This window comes from Diplotaxodon limnothrissa, linkage group LG12 (genome assembly GCF_057381915.1).
Source record: "Diplotaxodon limnothrissa isolate DT_005_m linkage group LG12, D_limnothrissa_male_GT1.1, whole genome shotgun sequence".
NCBI lineage: Eukaryota > Metazoa > Chordata > Actinopteri > Cichliformes > Cichlidae > Diplotaxodon > Diplotaxodon limnothrissa.
Genome location: NC_140607.1, coordinates 26,931,781 through 26,948,934, shown reverse-complemented (window position 1 = coordinate 26,948,934; position 17,154 = coordinate 26,931,781). Strand labels below are relative to the sequence as shown.

The 17,154-nt window shown below is 39.1% G+C and overlaps 2 protein-coding genes across 2 annotated transcripts; both read left to right on the top strand.

The window, feature by feature from the left end:
• The first annotated feature begins 4,849 nt into the window (after positions 1–4,849).
• Positions 4,850–12,269, top strand: ubox5 (U-box domain containing 5). Its single transcript, XM_085367398.1, has 7 exons — positions 4,850–4,913; positions 7,435–7,498; positions 8,175–8,276; positions 9,298–10,034; positions 10,151–10,770; positions 11,129–11,311; positions 12,010–12,269. The coding sequence occupies exons 2-7, from the start codon at positions 7,445–7,447 to the stop codon at positions 12,228–12,230; spliced, it is 1,917 nt and encodes a 638-aa protein (XP_085223524.1). The 5' UTR covers positions 4,850–4,913; positions 7,435–7,444; the 3' UTR covers positions 12,231–12,269.
• A 3,775-nt stretch (positions 12,270–16,044) lies between these two features.
• avp (arginine vasopressin) lies at positions 16,045–17,154 on the top strand. Its single transcript, XM_085367402.1, has 3 exons — positions 16,045–16,164; positions 16,738–16,942; positions 17,018–17,154. Exons 1-3 carry the CDS (start codon positions 16,045–16,047, stop codon positions 17,152–17,154), a joined length of 462 nt encoding a protein of 153 aa, XP_085223528.1.

The window sequence follows — 17,154 nt, the reverse complement described above, 5'->3', positions numbered from 1 at the left end:
AGACACCTCCATGGAGGAAATTCTCCATTTCGCACCATTCACAGTGACCAAGGCCTCTCACACAAAGCCACTTCAGCATACAGTAGAAAAACAATTCAGTCTACAATAGAATAAACCAGTACAGTCTGACATACTTTTCAAAGCAACCATAGACACAAAGCAGCAACAGGAGCCGACTGTTAAAATGCAACAAGAACAAAGTCATCTCAACAGGATCTTAACAACACGAATCATTATCGATGATATTTTCAAGCTCCTAAGCAGCCTTTCTATCACTAGTTGCTAATTGCAGCATCCAACATAATCAGTGTTCATGAAAAGTGTGCCACGCTAACGGATGGCAGCAAAACAAAATATTAAATGACGGTGTTTAGATTACAGCGCTAAAACACGAGTCATTTAATGCCAATGCTAAAAGGACCAAGACAATCAGGGATATTGTCAGAAACGATCAACAGGAATATAATGTGGTATTTATTCATTGTAAGTCTGTGTCACTGGTTATGTAAAAGTAGAATTAGTGGTCAGAGTGTGTGATGTTAACATTTTTGGCCAGAGAGCGCCTTACTCCAGTCTTTCCAGCATGTGTATGCTGGGAACAGTTAGTGGTGGGGGGGGGGGGAATCAAGTGTGATGATTTCAGCGCTTTAATCGCGACATTAATTATCAGCAAACCAGTCAAACAGAAGTGTGGCTGGACTATTTAATTTGTAATCCCAGCAGTTAGTAACGTCAGCGGTCTCGCAGACTGATTCAGTTTATTTCAAGTCATTTCATGCACAGGGTCCAACACACATGGCCCATTTAAACACATTATTAAGACCAACAGAGTTTATATTTTCTACAAATTGAATTTAAATAGATATGTTTAGCAGATAATCAGCCCCAAATGCAGGCAGAACAGGTTTCAGGACACAGGAGAACGTGGTTCACCTTCGCTCCAGTATTCCTGCGGTGACTAACAATAAACACCAGGGGTCACTGGAGAGCTTTCACCGCTCCGCTAGCAGATGATGTGAATGGAAGCACACAATTTGAATTTGGTTATTATGATAATTGTGTCATTCACAGCCAAGACATCTGTCAAAGCAGTACTTATCCCCAAAGTTAAAATTTTTATAGAATGTATGATAATCTAGAAAGAAATACTTATAATAGTTATAGATTGTACATTTTTGTGTACGAGAGAAAGCGAGAGCGTGTGCGAGCGAGTGCGTGCATGTGTGTAAACATATGAAAGGCTTCAGCTTATGAGATTGAGGATAGAGGGACTAGTGGCAATAGAGCAAGTGAAGATATAATATAAGCAAAGGGGGATTTTCTCTACAGTAACATGTACATCAAAGCTTGTGAGACTTACATTTCAAACTGAGGAGGTGTGTTTATGCTGGAAAGTCTTACTTTCTTCTGTATATTTCGTTTCGATAAAGCAGGGGATAAGGAAGTGAAAAAAAATCAGACGAGTGGAGAGTCTTCCCCTTTAAAGGGAGAATTCAGGCTAACTGCACTATGTAGTTTCCTACACACAAGTTATGATGTACAGTAGACTCAGATGTGAATATCATGGCTTTTATATGTGTTGTTTATGCCAGCATACAAAGATGTTGCTCAAGAATATTAACTTATCTCTAAGGTATTATATAGTATTATCATCTTTATTACTGTTATTATATTATGGTGAACTGACAGAGAAAAAAATATGTGCCATTTGAGCTTTCCTTTATGTGGTTTTTGTTTTTGTTTGTTTTTTAACTGTGTAGATAGCCTATCGGCCTACCATGATGGTGCAATCATAGCAACCCTGTCCAAAAATGATGTTCCTTTTTGATGTAGGTGATAAATGTAGTTACAGTATTGCATTGTTTAGAGAACAAAATGCCACCGATTTTATACATATTTCCAATTTATTGTTTGCATTTATGTTACTAGTACTGCTCTGGCTTGATTCAAACCCACCTCTTTGTTAAATTCAGCAGAACTAATAAAGATATGTGAATAATTCAACCCTTTTAGTTCTTCAGTTGTTCTTATGTTTAAGACTAAACATTTGACTCTGGAAATCAAGTTTGAAAAATCTGACCAAAAGAAATATTTTTATATAATGATATAATGATATATGAAATAATTATTATTACGCTCTGAGTTAGCACCTCAGAGCAAAAAGGCTGCGTGTTTAAATTCAAATTTATCAGGATAAATTTGTATGTGCTCTCTGTCCCTCATTCTGGGTACCCCTGTTTACATCACCATCCACATATATGTATGTTCTAAATTGGCCATAGGTGTGGATGTGAACATAAGCTAGTGTCTGTCTCGCGCCCCAAAGAAAGCTGCTGTCGAGACAGATGATGGGTGGATGGAAGTTGTTACATTGTCTCTTAAAGCAGTGGTTTCCCATTCATTCCCCTCAGATTATTTACAAAGTAGAAGGAGATCAAAAAAAATATCAGTCATTTTTTTTCTTTATACTTCTAAAAACCTCTAAAAAGCATTCAACTTACTGGCCACTTTGTCAGACACACCTGCAATTTAGGCATGCAGGTGCATCCTGAAGATTAAACTGTCCATCAGAATAGGGAAGAAAGGTGACTGAAGTTTGTTGTTTGTAGTAGTCGATCTGGTCTGCCTCCTGCAAAACCTGCTGGGCAACTGCGATTTGCCCACACAAACATCTCTACGGTTTACAGAAAATGGTCTGTAAATCAACCATTCTAAGTAGAAATGCCTTGTGCCAAAGGTCAGAGGAGAATGGCCAGACTGTCTGAAGATAAGAGGAAGGAAACAGCAACTCCAATAACTACTTGTTACAACCAAGGTATACAGAAAAGCATGTCTGAATGCACAATTATCCTTGAAGCAGGTGGAGTACAGCAGCAGAAGACCACAAGTATAACTCATGTGAGCTAAGACTCACCAAAATTCAGTGACAAAAGATTGTAAACTGTTGCCTGGTCAGATGAGTCTCAGTTTCTGCTGTGAATTGTAGATGGTAGAGTCTAGATTTTGTAAACAAGCTAAACATTCTGCCTTGTATCAAATGTTGAGTATTGTTGCAGATTGTGTCCATCCCTTTATCACCACAATGTACCCATTTTCTGATAGCTGCTTTCAGCAGGATAACTTCACAAAGCACATCTCATGTCAAATTGGTTTCTTGAACATGACAATGAGTTCCCTGTACTCAAATGGCCTCAGCAGTCACCAGATGTCAATCCACCTTTGGAATGTGGTGGAATGGGAGATTCACACCAAAGCTGTGGTTCCTGCAGTAATTGCATGATGCCATCATATCATTATGGTCCAAAATCTCTGAGGAATGTTTCCAGCACCTTGTTGAAGCTATACTTTGAAGAATTTCTGCAGTTCTGAAGGCAAAAGGGGGTCCAACCCAATGTTAGCAAAGTGTACCTAATAATATGGCCAGTTAGTATACATTATAGTAAGGCAGTGCATTAATTCGCAGGCTTATTTTTTGTATGTAAGATCTAAATCTGCAACATAAAGCAGACAGCAACTGTCACAGTATATAGAAGCACAATGTGAATGTGCTTAAGTAAAAGCAACTAAGTAATAGAGCCAGTACCCTAAGCTTATAACGTAGAATGTAGATACTATAAGGTGTGAAATTAAATTATGGAAAGGTATAATAGTGAGCAAAAAAAATAACAACCCTCAAACAAAAGAAGTCTGGGTTCATCCCTCTGAACATTATGTATCCAATTGAAATATCCTTGAAATGAAGTAGGCTGCAGCTTTTACAGATGAGCAACTCTGCTGACCTTCATATAGAGGATGCAATATGTGAAAGGGACAAGATGGACACAGAGCACTTTTAGATGGAAAATGCAGAGGCCTTGCCATTATTATTTCATGGATATAAGGTAAAAAAAAAAAAATTAATTACAACATCTCACCATTAGCAGAATAGAATAGAATAGCCCTTTACTGTCATTGTACATGTACAACAAAATTATGGATCAGAGGTCCATACTCAGTTATTGACATTTGTATGTAGAGTTTTCTAATATTTTAGATTTAAATATAGAAAAATAAGTATCTATGTTATCTATGATTACATTTGCATAATTTTCAAATACTGGAATCTCAGGATCGAAAAAAAATCTTCTCTTTGAAATCTACTTTTAACACACTGGAGTCAAAGGTTTTTCACAGAATATTTTGAATGTCTGTTCATGACCCAACAAATCAGGGAGCACTGTTATTAAACTGAAAACTATCATTTTCCATCTATTTTTAAGGGGAAAAAATTAATTTAATCAGGACATAAATTATACAAAATAAAGTGTAAATAACACTGGAAGGTTAAATGTATTGTGCCACTGATGTGGATCATTTTTTGCCATGAGGAGAAAAAAGTCACTATGACAAATGACCTTTAAAAATGTACTGGGAAGTTCCACTGATTCTTTACTGGCAGAAAGGTATAGCAAAACAACAAACTTAACTGTGGCAGTGTTTTGAATGTTTTCTACCTGCGTAGGATGTAGTTAGTAACACCTCGAGTAGTTAGTACATTGGATGGATAGCCTGATAGAAGAGTTCGTGGTTGGCAAAAAAAACAACAAAAAAAAAACAACCTCAAACTCAAAAAGAGTGCATAAAAAATTAATAAGATTGTAATTGTCTGTAGTGGCTTCTTTAAGTACAAACTATGGCAAGAAACACATAAGTATTAATGAACAGGCAGCTAAATCCACTCAAAATCTGCTTACTAATAATGTACTTTGTTGACGAAATTTGAAGTATGTCCCTTACAGCGTGCTGTAGCTCAGCCGGCTAAGCTATGTAGCTGTTTTGTGGCTAATAACAGATCGCTGCTAGTAGCTTTTTTCCTAATGATTAGACACGCAAAATAAAGACTCAAAGCGGGAAAGTGTCAGCAACCAAGCAAAGTGAGTTAATTTTCATTGGTTTAGTTTGCTGTGGAAATGTTAACACTGTCAGTCTCACCCAAGTTTAAATATTAGCTCATTGTTAGCTGTTGGTTAGAATACAGCTGAATTCATAACAGATTTTACATGTAACCAAGTAGTTTTCAGTTACATGTAAAATCTATTTTACAAGTCTATTCTAACCAAAAGCTGCAGCGATACGTTTGACAGTGTCCCTGAAACGATTGCGTTCTTGTTCAGTCATTAATAGCTTTGTATTAAAAATATCCTTAAGTGGTGAAAAAGTGGCGATGTTCTCGGTTTAGTTATTTTCCTACAAGAAACGGAGAGACATTGATTTGTCTGTTTTAGATCATACATTGAAAACAATCAGAATAGTTGTTGATAACTGTTTTTGACTCAGCTATCGGTGAGCTGTTATTAATTCTGATTGTTTCGACTGTCTTAATAATGATTGTACGAGTTGAAGTTATTTATCCACTAAACGTCTGGTCAGAGAGAGAAAAAAAATCATACATCATTATTTATCAGTACCACAGACGTTCAGTTCAAGTCAGTTCCTTTTATAAAGCGCTAAATCAAAACAAAAGTTGTCTTAAGACGCATTGTATTGTAAGATAAAAACCCTGCAATAATACAGAGAAATCAGAGAAAACCCCAACAATCATATGACCCCCTCTGAGAAAGGGCTTTGGCGACAGTGGGAAGGAAAACTTCCCGTTTAACAGGAAGAAACCTCAGTGGAACCAGTCAGAATCAGAATACTTGATTAATCTCAGAGAGGGGCAGCCATTTGCCACGACCTGTTGGGGTTGAGTTGATGAACATAGGACAAAAACACGCTGTGGAAGAGAGACAGAGGTTAATAATAATTAATAATTAAATGCAGATAGGTCTATTAACACATAGTGAGTGAAAAAGGTGACTGAAGAAGAAACGCTGAATGTATCATGGAAATCCCCCAGCAGCCTAGACCTGCAGCGTAACTCAAGTTCAAGGTTCTTTATTTGTCACATGCATAGTTATACAAGTATAACACACAGTGAAATGTAACCTGACATGCTCCTTGGCGGGGGGGGGGTAGAGGAAGAACATTATATATATATAGTATATACATTAGGTGAATGTGCAGTAGTAGCAGCAAGCAAGCAGGGAGGATAACTAAGGAAGGATTTAGTCACCTGATCCAAACCTAACTATATGCTTTATCAAAAAGGAAAGTTTTAAGCCTAATCTTAATAGTAGAAAGGATGTATGTCTCCCTAATCCAAACTGGAAGCTGGTTCCACAGAAGAGGGGCCTGAAAGCTGAAGGCTGTGTCTCCCATTATAATGTACAGTGATGTAAGACAGAGAAGCCGTTTGATGGAGAAGTATAGAGAAGGTCAAAACGATCTGCACTCATAGTCCACGTGGACTATGATGTTTGGACAAGAGTAAGAGTAGTTATATCAGATTAACAGGTCAGGTTGAGCTGTTTGAAGAGGTAAGGCTGAGATCCTTTGGACATGTGCAGAGGAAGGATAGTGGATACACTGCACAAAGTATGCTGAAGATGGAGCTTCCACAAAGGATGAAAAGAGGAAGACCACAGACAAGGTTCTTGATGTAATAAAATAGCTCATGCAGAGGGTTGGCGTGATAGTGAAGGATGCTAGAGATGGGGTGACATGCAGGCACGTGGTCCAGCATACAACCTCTAAAGCAGGGGTCCCCAATCCCAGTCCACGAGGGCCGATGTCCCTGCAGGTTTTAGATCTCACCCTGGGTCAACACACCTGAATCACATGATTAGTTCATTACCAGGCCTCTGGTAATGAACTTCAAGACAGCTGAGACGGTAATTTATCCATTTAAATCAGCTGTGATGGATCAAGGACACATCTAAAACCTGCAGGGACACTGGCCCTCGTGAACTGGGATTGGGGACCCCTGCTCTAAAGGGAGCAGTTGAAAGAAGATGAAGAAGGAGAAATGTTTGGCTTTCCCTTTAATAAATTAATTAACTGCTAAATCATGTGTCTTATTGTTAACTGACTAATGATTTCAGTCCTATCTTGGAGGCAGTCAGAAATGAATTATTGAATTCAATTGAAATACAGCTCAAACATATGTGCAAATCAGGGTCTTTCCTCTTCATCGTAATAAATACTTACTGTATAATAATATTGTTGGGAATTGCAATGACGTATGACTTTAAATGTTAAATAGCCTGTGCTTAAAGAACAAACACGTCCTGTTGTGCTTATTGTTAGTGCATTCAAAGTTCAGGCTCTTTCGCTAAATGTCCATTTTATGTTATTATAATGAAAAATTAAGCTCAGGTCATTCAACTTAGTGTTAAAAATCGTTATTGAGAGATGATTATGAGATGGAAGTGTAAACACAGCAAATATATGTTTACCTTCTGAGTTGGGGTTCATGAGCTCTATTCACTAAATGGCCCATTTTGCTGTGACCTATAAGTTTTGTGTAAGTGACGTTAGAAAACGTTCATAACTACAAACTGTTTCTCTTTACAGATTGGAGAGTATGGTTGTGAATCTCTGCTTGCCACATTTTCACACGACAGCTCATTGTAACAAGGTGAGATATATTTTATAGACCTGCCACATAAAGGTACCCTCCCCTCCCCTCCTTTCTTTTTTTTATTTAACTATTTTATTTTTTGTTTTTTAAAGTCCAAGAAAAGGCTTGATATGTTTTTAGATAAGCAGTTCAAAGCAGCGCAGACAGACGCAAAATGACACAGGAAGTGGAGGACAGTAATGTAAAAATAAAAATAAATAAAAAACCGGTGGGATAAAGTGCTGTGTGGGAGACTGAATCACAACCGTCCTTGTGTTCTTTTCATTGGTATTTTTTAATCCGATCATGGCTGTCTTTTTCATCACACTCAGAGGATTAAAAAAATGAATGTTATCACCTTCAAGAAAACAGTTTCTTTGTTTTTTTTACTCCACATGTGCCTTATTTATGTCTTTTACATGGCTTGTTCTCATTTCATATGAGCTTTCCATGTTTAACCTTGTGATGACTCTCTCATGAGCATGTGAGGCATGTGTACTGTAATTGTTTTCAAATTTTCTCATATCTGCTGTCAGTTCGATTCAGTTTTATTTCTATGGTGCTAAATCATGACAGTCGCCTCAAGAAGCAGTCAATCCTACATTACTATAACATAATGTAGCTTTTCTCTGTACATTTTCAATTTCAAGCTTTCCCTGAAAAACACTGACACCAGTTTAATTTTCTTCTCCAGCTGTGTGCAGATGGCTATGATGTCACAAATCTTGTATCAGCTGACCCTGCCCTCCGCAGACGTGGCTTTAAGCTGGAATATTTCCTTCGTCCACCTGTACAGGTAAGATTTCACTGTCATACTTTGGAACTTGACACTCAGCATTTTTTCCTAAAATGTGTATATGTCTCATTAAATAATAGGTACCAGTAGAAGTAGTATTTGGTACTGAAAAAAGTACCACTACCTTTTATTTAAATAATAACCGCTTGAAAACAGGGAATTTGGGGAAAATGTGCAGGTCAGGAAGACACTGAGGAAGAGTAGCTATTCTATCTCATGTATTATATTTTATCTATGGTTTTTTGTTTGTTTTGTCATCTTTTTGACTGTATTTTTGTTTCCAAACATTAATTATGTAGAGTATTATGTTGATGGGGCTGAACACGGATATCCAACTGTAAAGTTTATTTTTATTCTTGTTACAAGCTTAAGATTTGAACCCCTTTAAACCAGAATGCAGTAGGTGTTCTAAAGAGGTCTTAATATGCTTCCTTTTCCTTAAGTCTGTTATATCATCTCTTTTGTTCATTTGAAAGCTGTGCAGGTTATTTTTTTCCTCATAGAAAACACCGCTCACTGACTGAGCACCCAAAGTGTATTTGTAACATAAGCCAAAAATGCAACAAAAGGGTAAAAAGCCAAAAATGGCATTCAAAAGGAAAGTCAGATTTACTAAATGTGCATACACACCTGCATGTATTGTTCCCTTCATGAATCACGCTTCAATAGGAAATGTGTGTTCAGCCTCTTTGTGCATAGAAATCGAGATTAGTAGTTCTTACCATCATGTTTTTCTCTGGCAGCGATGGTACATTTGTATGTTTAAAGCAGTCAGTTTAAACAAAAACTTTCCCACATTGTTGCAATGAACTGTGGTATTCTCCACTGTGGGATGTCATATGATAGTTTAACTTTCCTGAATATGATTTATTTATTTGAGTTTTTATGGAGAACATATCCTGTATTTTGATGAGGATTCATAATGCATTGTAAGAGTCACATTTAAAAAAAAACTAGGTATGATTATTATAGTAATGTGTTTATATCCATACCTTACACATTTTTCTTCTGTTCCTTCAAGGTGACATTGAAGTTTGGTTTCCAGGTGGAGCTGTGTAGGGTGGATGTTGAGTTGTGGCCCTGGGGTATGGACAGGGGACAGGCTTGCAAGAAACTGGAGATCAGCACCAGTTCTGATCCGTTACCTTCTACAGGCACCAAAGATTTTCCACAAAAGAAACAGATACAGGCGAAAGATCAGAATGCAGCGAATAGACGAGAACTTCGAAACCACGAGAGTAAATCTCAACAGAGTAACAGCCACCAGTGGAGTCTTCAGGCCCAGCAGTGGAGTGAAGTGACTCCAGGTGAGCCTCAGAAAAGAGGCTGCATGTTCAAACATCAGACAAACACGGAATCCAGCAATTCTGAGCCAGAGTTTAAACTGGTGGCTCGTTGCGAACTAAAGGAGGAAACCAAAGTCTGTTTCACACGTTCAAATTTTTGCCCCAGGGCCCCGTTTCTGTCCTCGCCTCCTCCACAACCTGCAAACTGTCTGCAAGAGGAGCTATGGAGCCGAGGTTTGCTCTCGCTCGGGGCTGTGACAAAGCTTCGTGTAACCATGCCTTATGGTGGTGCAGCATCATCTCTGGGGCTGAAATCTTTGACTGTGTGGGGACAACCTGCTCGCAGCTGCTCTGCAGAAGAAGTGGAGAGGATCAAAAAAGTCCACGAGGCCAGTGAAAGACGGCTACAACAGCCTGCATTTTTTGCACCTCCTATCAGACAAAGCAAACAGGGACTGCAAGAACCTCCAAGGTATTTGTGTAATTTCAAAAGTAGTAGAACTAATTATCGGGCTGTCACATCTATACTGTTGGTTTTATAGATTATGTAAGTATTGATGTGTGCCAATATGTCGTTTACTTTGGTAGTCATTCCATCCCAGAAGAATTCCTTGATCCACTCACACAGGAAGTGATGATGCTCCCTATGCTGCTGCCCAGTGGTGTATCAGTGGACAACTCCACTCTGGAAGAGTACCAGAAGAGGGAAGCCACGTGGGGTAGACCCCCAAATGACCCTTTCACCAGTGTACCATTCACTTCAACTTCCCAACCTCTTCCTAACCCCCAACTGAAAAGTCGCATTGACCACTTCCTGTTGCAGAAAGGAATGACGAGGAGGGATGGGATGTTGGGGAGAGGAGTTACAGGAGACAATACACAGGCCTCAAGACTTCTAGCCTCCAAAGTACACGAACATTCTCAGAGCTCTCTGTGCCTCAGTAAAAGCTCAAACAGTGGTGCTGCTGAATATAATGCTGACACCAGAATCACAAACAGGACTGTGAAGATAGAAGATGCAGGGTCAGGACCTTTGTCAGATAATAAAAATCACACATCTGATGCTGAGCCTTTAAGTACAGGTAATAAATCAGCATTAGACAGGAGAAAGAAACGAGATCTAAGTGATATTTCCAAAGAATCCAAGGACACATTGACACCTGAGAGGGAACTCCAAACAAAAAAACTAAAAAGTGATGCAGTTTCTGGTGAGTATAACATGTAAACATACAAACCAGGGGTGTCAAACATAAGGCCCAGGGACCAGAATTGGCCCAATCCAGCCAATTGGATGGCTTTTGGAACATGTAGTTAAACTTCTTTTCTGGAGTTTTACTGGTTTGGCCCATTTAAGATCAAAGTAAGATAAGATAAGATAAGATAAGATCTTATCTTATCTTACTTTGATCTTAAATTTGGCCCATTTAAGATCAAAGTATGTGGACCGACATGTAAAATGAGTTTGACATCCCTGATCTAAACCATATCCATGCCATTTTTTCAGTTTGTCTTGATTGTTGACTTCTCTGCTGTCTTCACGTTTGCTTCCTCATTGTGCACCTTCAGTTCCGAGCTGCAGCTCCCACGAGCAGCGTTTATCTGCTAGTCTGGATGAGGCCCTCTTCTCTGCCCTGCAGGGCCGGCCCTCCTTCACTTCAAATTTGCCCCAGAAGCGGGTTAGTCCTGACTCTGAAACGCTGAATACCACCCAACAGCGCCAGAATTCAGGCTTCCTGAGCAGTTCTACAGGTAGGATTTGCACCCTCTGATACATTTGAGTAAATACTATTCCCTAAGTATATGACTGTTGAAATATAATAAAGAAATCTGGAGAAGTTGTTTAGAAATCTTGTTTTTGGTGTAGTCAGTTTTGATTCATGTCAGTTAGAAATAAAACAGAGGTGTGAAACCATACATAGAAATTTTTCCGACCACTTCACTGCTGCTTACCTCTGTTCTGAATAACTCAATTTTGTGTTATTACAGTGGAGAAAAAAATACTGAAAAAACAAACCTTGAGCCTATGTTCAAGTTTAAAGCGCCAGTGAAGTGGGAGAAATGCAAGTGTTCAGTTTTACTTGATACATTTGTAACATAAGAACCAGATGTCTATTGTTTCCCTGCTGATCATTGCCACAAAAGACAAAACAAACATGGTGTTAAATTTCTAGAGTGCTGTCACGCTTTCTCATTCAATGCTTAACCAGAGTTGCATTTACATTCTTTAAATGTTTTTCTGTATTGCTCTCCCTTTGTAAAGCACTCTGAGTGACCTTATATCCAAATCAGTTTGACTTCATTTAAATTGGTTTAATATAATAAGCAGTGCCCCAAATGCTACCTGGCTACAGAACATTGCTTAAAATTTTATGGCAGAAGTATTTAAAGTTTGTTTGAAATTAAGTGAGTATTAAGTGATTCTCCCTCGCCCCATCTTTGCTTAATAGGTGAGAAGATGTGCTCTGCGTGTTCCTGTTCTGTGTCCCTTTACTCCACCTCAGCATCATCCGTCTACCGTCTGAGCTGTGGTCACTTGCTCTGCCGCGCCTGCGTGCAGAAGGAAGCCAATCCTCTGAGGTCGGCCACTACATCAACATCCAATCGTATTGTGTGCCCAACCTGCCAACATCCCACCCCACGTGCCCTCATCACACGGGTGCATCACTAACATAGCATAAGAATCCAACCGACACTTACAAATTGAAGACATGATTGTATTCCAGATGTTTAAGTAAAAAGAAAAAATTTGCAACTGGAAATTCAGGATTTTATTTATGGACCGTTAACTTTTCTTGACAGTACCTTATTACCCTTTTTGTAAGCATGACATCTTTACACTGTAAGTCTATTTGTCACGTTATAACTACTGTTTTCACAACCACTCCTGTTAAATTGTCTGTTTCTCATTTGTTGTTTTATTGTATTATTTTGTATATTTTTGCTCACGTGGATTAAAGATACCTCAGATCTAGCAGTGAATTGTATTTCTTCACATCTTCTTACACTCATATTGTCACAATATCAGATCACACAGGCCTGTTTTATTAATCTCCACAGATCAGGAAAGGACATCTCTGAAAGCAAAGACCTTTGCAAATATTGTAAAAAATATAGTGTGGATAAAGTCCTGTTCTTTATCTCCTCCACCCCCTCTTTCTTTCTTTTCATCAAGCGCTGAAGTGTACTTGCAGCCTTGGGTCTGCAGTCTTTGTGTGGCCGCTCTCTACGTGGATGCATTTGACTAGAAAATGTTTGGGCACAGAAGCAGGAGACCAAAAGAATTTAAGTAGAAATTGAGTCCAACCAAGGTTATGTGGTCATTGTGAAGAAGGAGACAGTGTCGTGTTCAGCTGACCTCCTGATGTCATGTGTTCTTTGTCCTTATCTCTGTTCCTTGCCTTGTTTTGCTGTCTTAAATGGGTGAACGCAGGCAGAAGATGGAATAATAAGAACATCCAGACACATCATGTACTAGTTCTAAATATATTTATGTGATATTAACAATAACCTTTATGTTGGTATTTCAGGTAGTATGAAATACTGACACTAGATTACATTAGGTTTCAGGTTTCTTTTTAAGGAGCAGTTTTACGTTAGGAGGCTGCACCTCCTCCTTGCCCATGTGTTCTTTCACTACCCTCTGAACTCTTGAAGCTAATTACCCTTTACAAGCCTGAGTTATTGTGCACAGAAGGGTTAAACGGAGAAATGTGAGGCAAACAGTATTTAGTTGGTGTTCACCATCACAAATAGCATAATCTGTATGTTGCTTTCCTTGACAGCATTAAGCTTAATCAAGGTCGTGATCCTGTATCCGCTCAGTAAGAGAAAAGACAGGAGTCAGTTCTGCATGTGAAATGAAGACATGGGCTTCACTGTTTCCGATACAAGTGGTGGTTAAAGTGCTTAAATGATACTGAATCACACTGTATTAGTCAAAGTCACTGACTTTATACACTTATTAGACAAAAACTTTGCTTATGTTGTGAACTCTTATTGTTTGTAAACTTTTCTTATTATACACCGTATTAGAGGCATCAAGAAATTTCTGCAGAAGACTAAAACTGCCATAAATACAAGTAAACATGTGACTTAATAGATCAGTTATTATACCACTAAATGAATGAAAACATACTAAGAAAATTAATATTAGCATTGATTAATCTGAAAAATGTGAGAAATGTATTCTCTCTGGTAATTCTTCACTGGAAACAACCATTTACTTTTAACAGAAAATTTCTTAGGTACACTCTGTAACTACCAGGTGCCATGTCGTCACATGTTTTAAGGTTTTATTTGTCATATACAGGAAATAATGGCACATAACTACCAGTAATGGAATTCTTAGGCTCAGAGCCCTCTCAATATTGCGCATAAGCAATGCCTAGATATAAATAAGAAAAAGTATAAAAATAAAGAAAATATATATTTATAAAAAAGACTACAATAAATAAATACAGAATACTGAAATACTGTAGCAGCTGTAGTGCAGAGATAGTGGCATATAAAAGTACAGTGTGTATAGTGATTGTGCAAAATAAACTGTTCAATATTTCAGCAATTCAGTAGCCCGATGGCTTGTGGGTAGAGACTTCATCCCTTCATAATGGGATGGACATGGTCAGGAGCAATACTCAAATAGGCTGTGGCATTTAAATATTGCTCAACTGGTGCTGAAGGGCCCAAATTGTGCCAGAACAATGTCCCTTACACATGAAAAAACAGCCAGGATGGAGCTACATTTACATGTTGATCAATCAGTAGAAATTGAGAGTGATCAGGAAACGTTCGCCCATTTTCCTGTTCTCAGCTGACAAGGGTGGGACCCGGTGTGGTCTTCTGCATCTGTTGTGCTTACAGAGGTGCTCTGCTGCATACCTTGCGTTTAATCAACTCTAATTTGAATTCTTGCTGCTCCCCTATCAGCTCAAGCCAGTCTGGCTATTTTCCTCTCACGTTTGGTGTCAACATGGCATGTTCACCCAGAGAACTCCTGCTCACTGGAGCTCACTATTTTTCGCTTATTGGATCATTCTCTGTAAACCTAGAGATAGTTGTAAAAAAAAAAATACACAGAAATTTTTGTAAAGTAAAATAAACACATACATGAAAGAGTATTTATTGTTGATACTTTCATGTATTTAATGACAAACATTTTTTCACTGAGTCTTAGTTATGTCTCTATTTTGATTTTGGCACTTTAGGGCCTCCTATAGTCCTGTTTGTCTGGGTCTCGGTGTTCGAGCTACTTCCTGTTTTATTTTGATAGTTCTTGTCTCTTGTGTGTTGCGTTCAGTGCTGCGTCTCCTGTCTCGTTATGTCCTATTTCTTCCTGCTGTGGTCCCATTTGTTTCCACTCCCCTGATCACCCCTCACTGTATTTATTGTCTCTGTTTTCCTCCGTCAGAGCGTCTTTTCGCATACCCCCTGTGTCTCCATGTTCCTATTGTTGCAGTTTATGTTTTCACGAAAATTTGCATTTCTTATTTTTGTACCGTTTTGCCAAACGCTCTGAATAAACTGCTCGCCTTCTGTTAAAGCCAGTGTCTGCCTTTGAGTCCTCTCTCTGCTCCACTTGATCTGCTGCCGCAGATCATGAGAGAAATGTTTGAAAGTAAATTCTGTAAAACTTTTTCTTTCACATTTGGAGTACTGTAAAGTTTAATGAGATTTAGATTCACTGAAGGATGAGCTTTGAATGCTGTGACTCTAATTAAAGAGCTTCACACCTGGACCTGCAGCCTTTGATGCTCAGTTTTGCCATTTCTCATTTAACTGCTGATTAGTATAACAACAGCTAATAAGAGAGATGCAACCCCGAGCATGCAACAAGACGCTGAAAGGAATAATCAAGGTGTAATATGTTTATTTGAAAATGCTACTCTGGTTAGGATCATTACACCCACTAGTTTTACATTAAGTCTGGAACATAATTTGTGTGACCTCTGTTGTCATGATGCTACCACATTTGTCTTAATCTAAAAGTGAAAACTACACACAGTGACGAACTGTGCATGATCATTAAATGTTCTTCATTATTCCCCCTCATTGCGGTTAATTTGGGCTAATAAATTGTTCGCAAACTCCAATTAGTTGTTCATGTTTTGCCGTTTTCAGTGTGTCAGTCAAAGCGGGGGGTGAAATTATTCAAAGTTATTACAAATAGGCGCAGTGCTGAATACAGAAATTGTATCTTCTGCTGTCGTGTCTGTTTTTGTGTAGATTTGTTAGATGGCACACATCCGATGCAGAGCCACATCTGTGGCGACCTCTCGCGCACGCGTCGCGCGCACACCGGTGGCCTTCGGGCGCGCATCCCTGCGGAGAGAGCGCAACGGGGACGAAAGTGACGTCAGGAATCAATCGCTTTGTCAAACATGTCCATCTGCTTATAAGTGAGAAATGACCGCAGTACCAGACAGACATCCACACCGGCGGAGGACACACAGGTGCAGCGCGGCGCTCACTCCAAACCGACAGCGATGCCTCACTCCTTGTTCCCCCTGTGCGTCCTAGGACTCCTTGCGTTCTCCTCCGCCTGCTACATCCAGAACTGCCCCCGAGGAGGGAAGCGAGCGCTGACTGAAACTGGAATCAGGCAGGTGAGCATTGTTCTTTCTGCTAAGACAGCATGCGTATTCTTTAACTGGCTGTGTTTGATTCTAAATTGGCTTTAGCCTATAACATTAGAACAAACGGTCAAGAAAAAACGGTCCAGCAATTCACAAAATTAAAGGAATGCTAAGCAGCCTTTAAATAAGCGAAACCGAGCGTGCAATGGATGTTATGGGATCAAAATGTGAGTGGTTTACTGGGTATATCAGATTTTAATAAAAACGGAAGAGAAATCATACTGATAAAAAATAAAAGTCACTTATGGAAAGATTTTAAAAAAAAATAACACCAACTCAATTGAACCTTTTTTAAAGTCACAAATTAGATATTACTCATGTAGTTTAAAAATACTGATTTACAGTGAGAGACTGTAGGAAAGAAAATGGTTGTGACTTATTTCACATGCTCATATTGCTATAATTCTTCTGCTGAGGCAATGCAATGAATGTTGATTTTGTTGAATACAAGATGGAAAAGAACGTGAAAGTATCATTGGTCTTGTAATATGATATAATATAACAGAAAATAATACTGCTAAATTCAATTCCATTCTCCTCCAGTGCAAGTCTTGTGGCCCTGGAGACAGGGGCCGCTGCTTTGGCCCCAGTATCTGCTGTGGGGACGGTTTCGGCTGCCTGCTTGGCTCCCCAGAAACAGCTCACTGTGTGGAGGAGAACTACCTGTTCACCCCCTGCCAGGCAGGAGGGAGATCCTGTGGGTCTGAGGGAGGGCACTGCGCTATTTCTGGATTCTGCTGCAATTCTGGTACGAACTGGTCTGATTGATTGACATGTTGACATGTAAGATATGAACTTCATTTCTTGTTTTTCTTCTTTTCAGAGGGCTGTATGGTGGACTCTGACTGCGTGGGAGAGACAGAGGCCACAGATCCAGTCCACGGCTCTGAAAGAAGCTCACCAACAGAGCTGCTGATGCGTCTTCTCCATGTGGCTGCCAGAGGACAGAATGAGTACTGA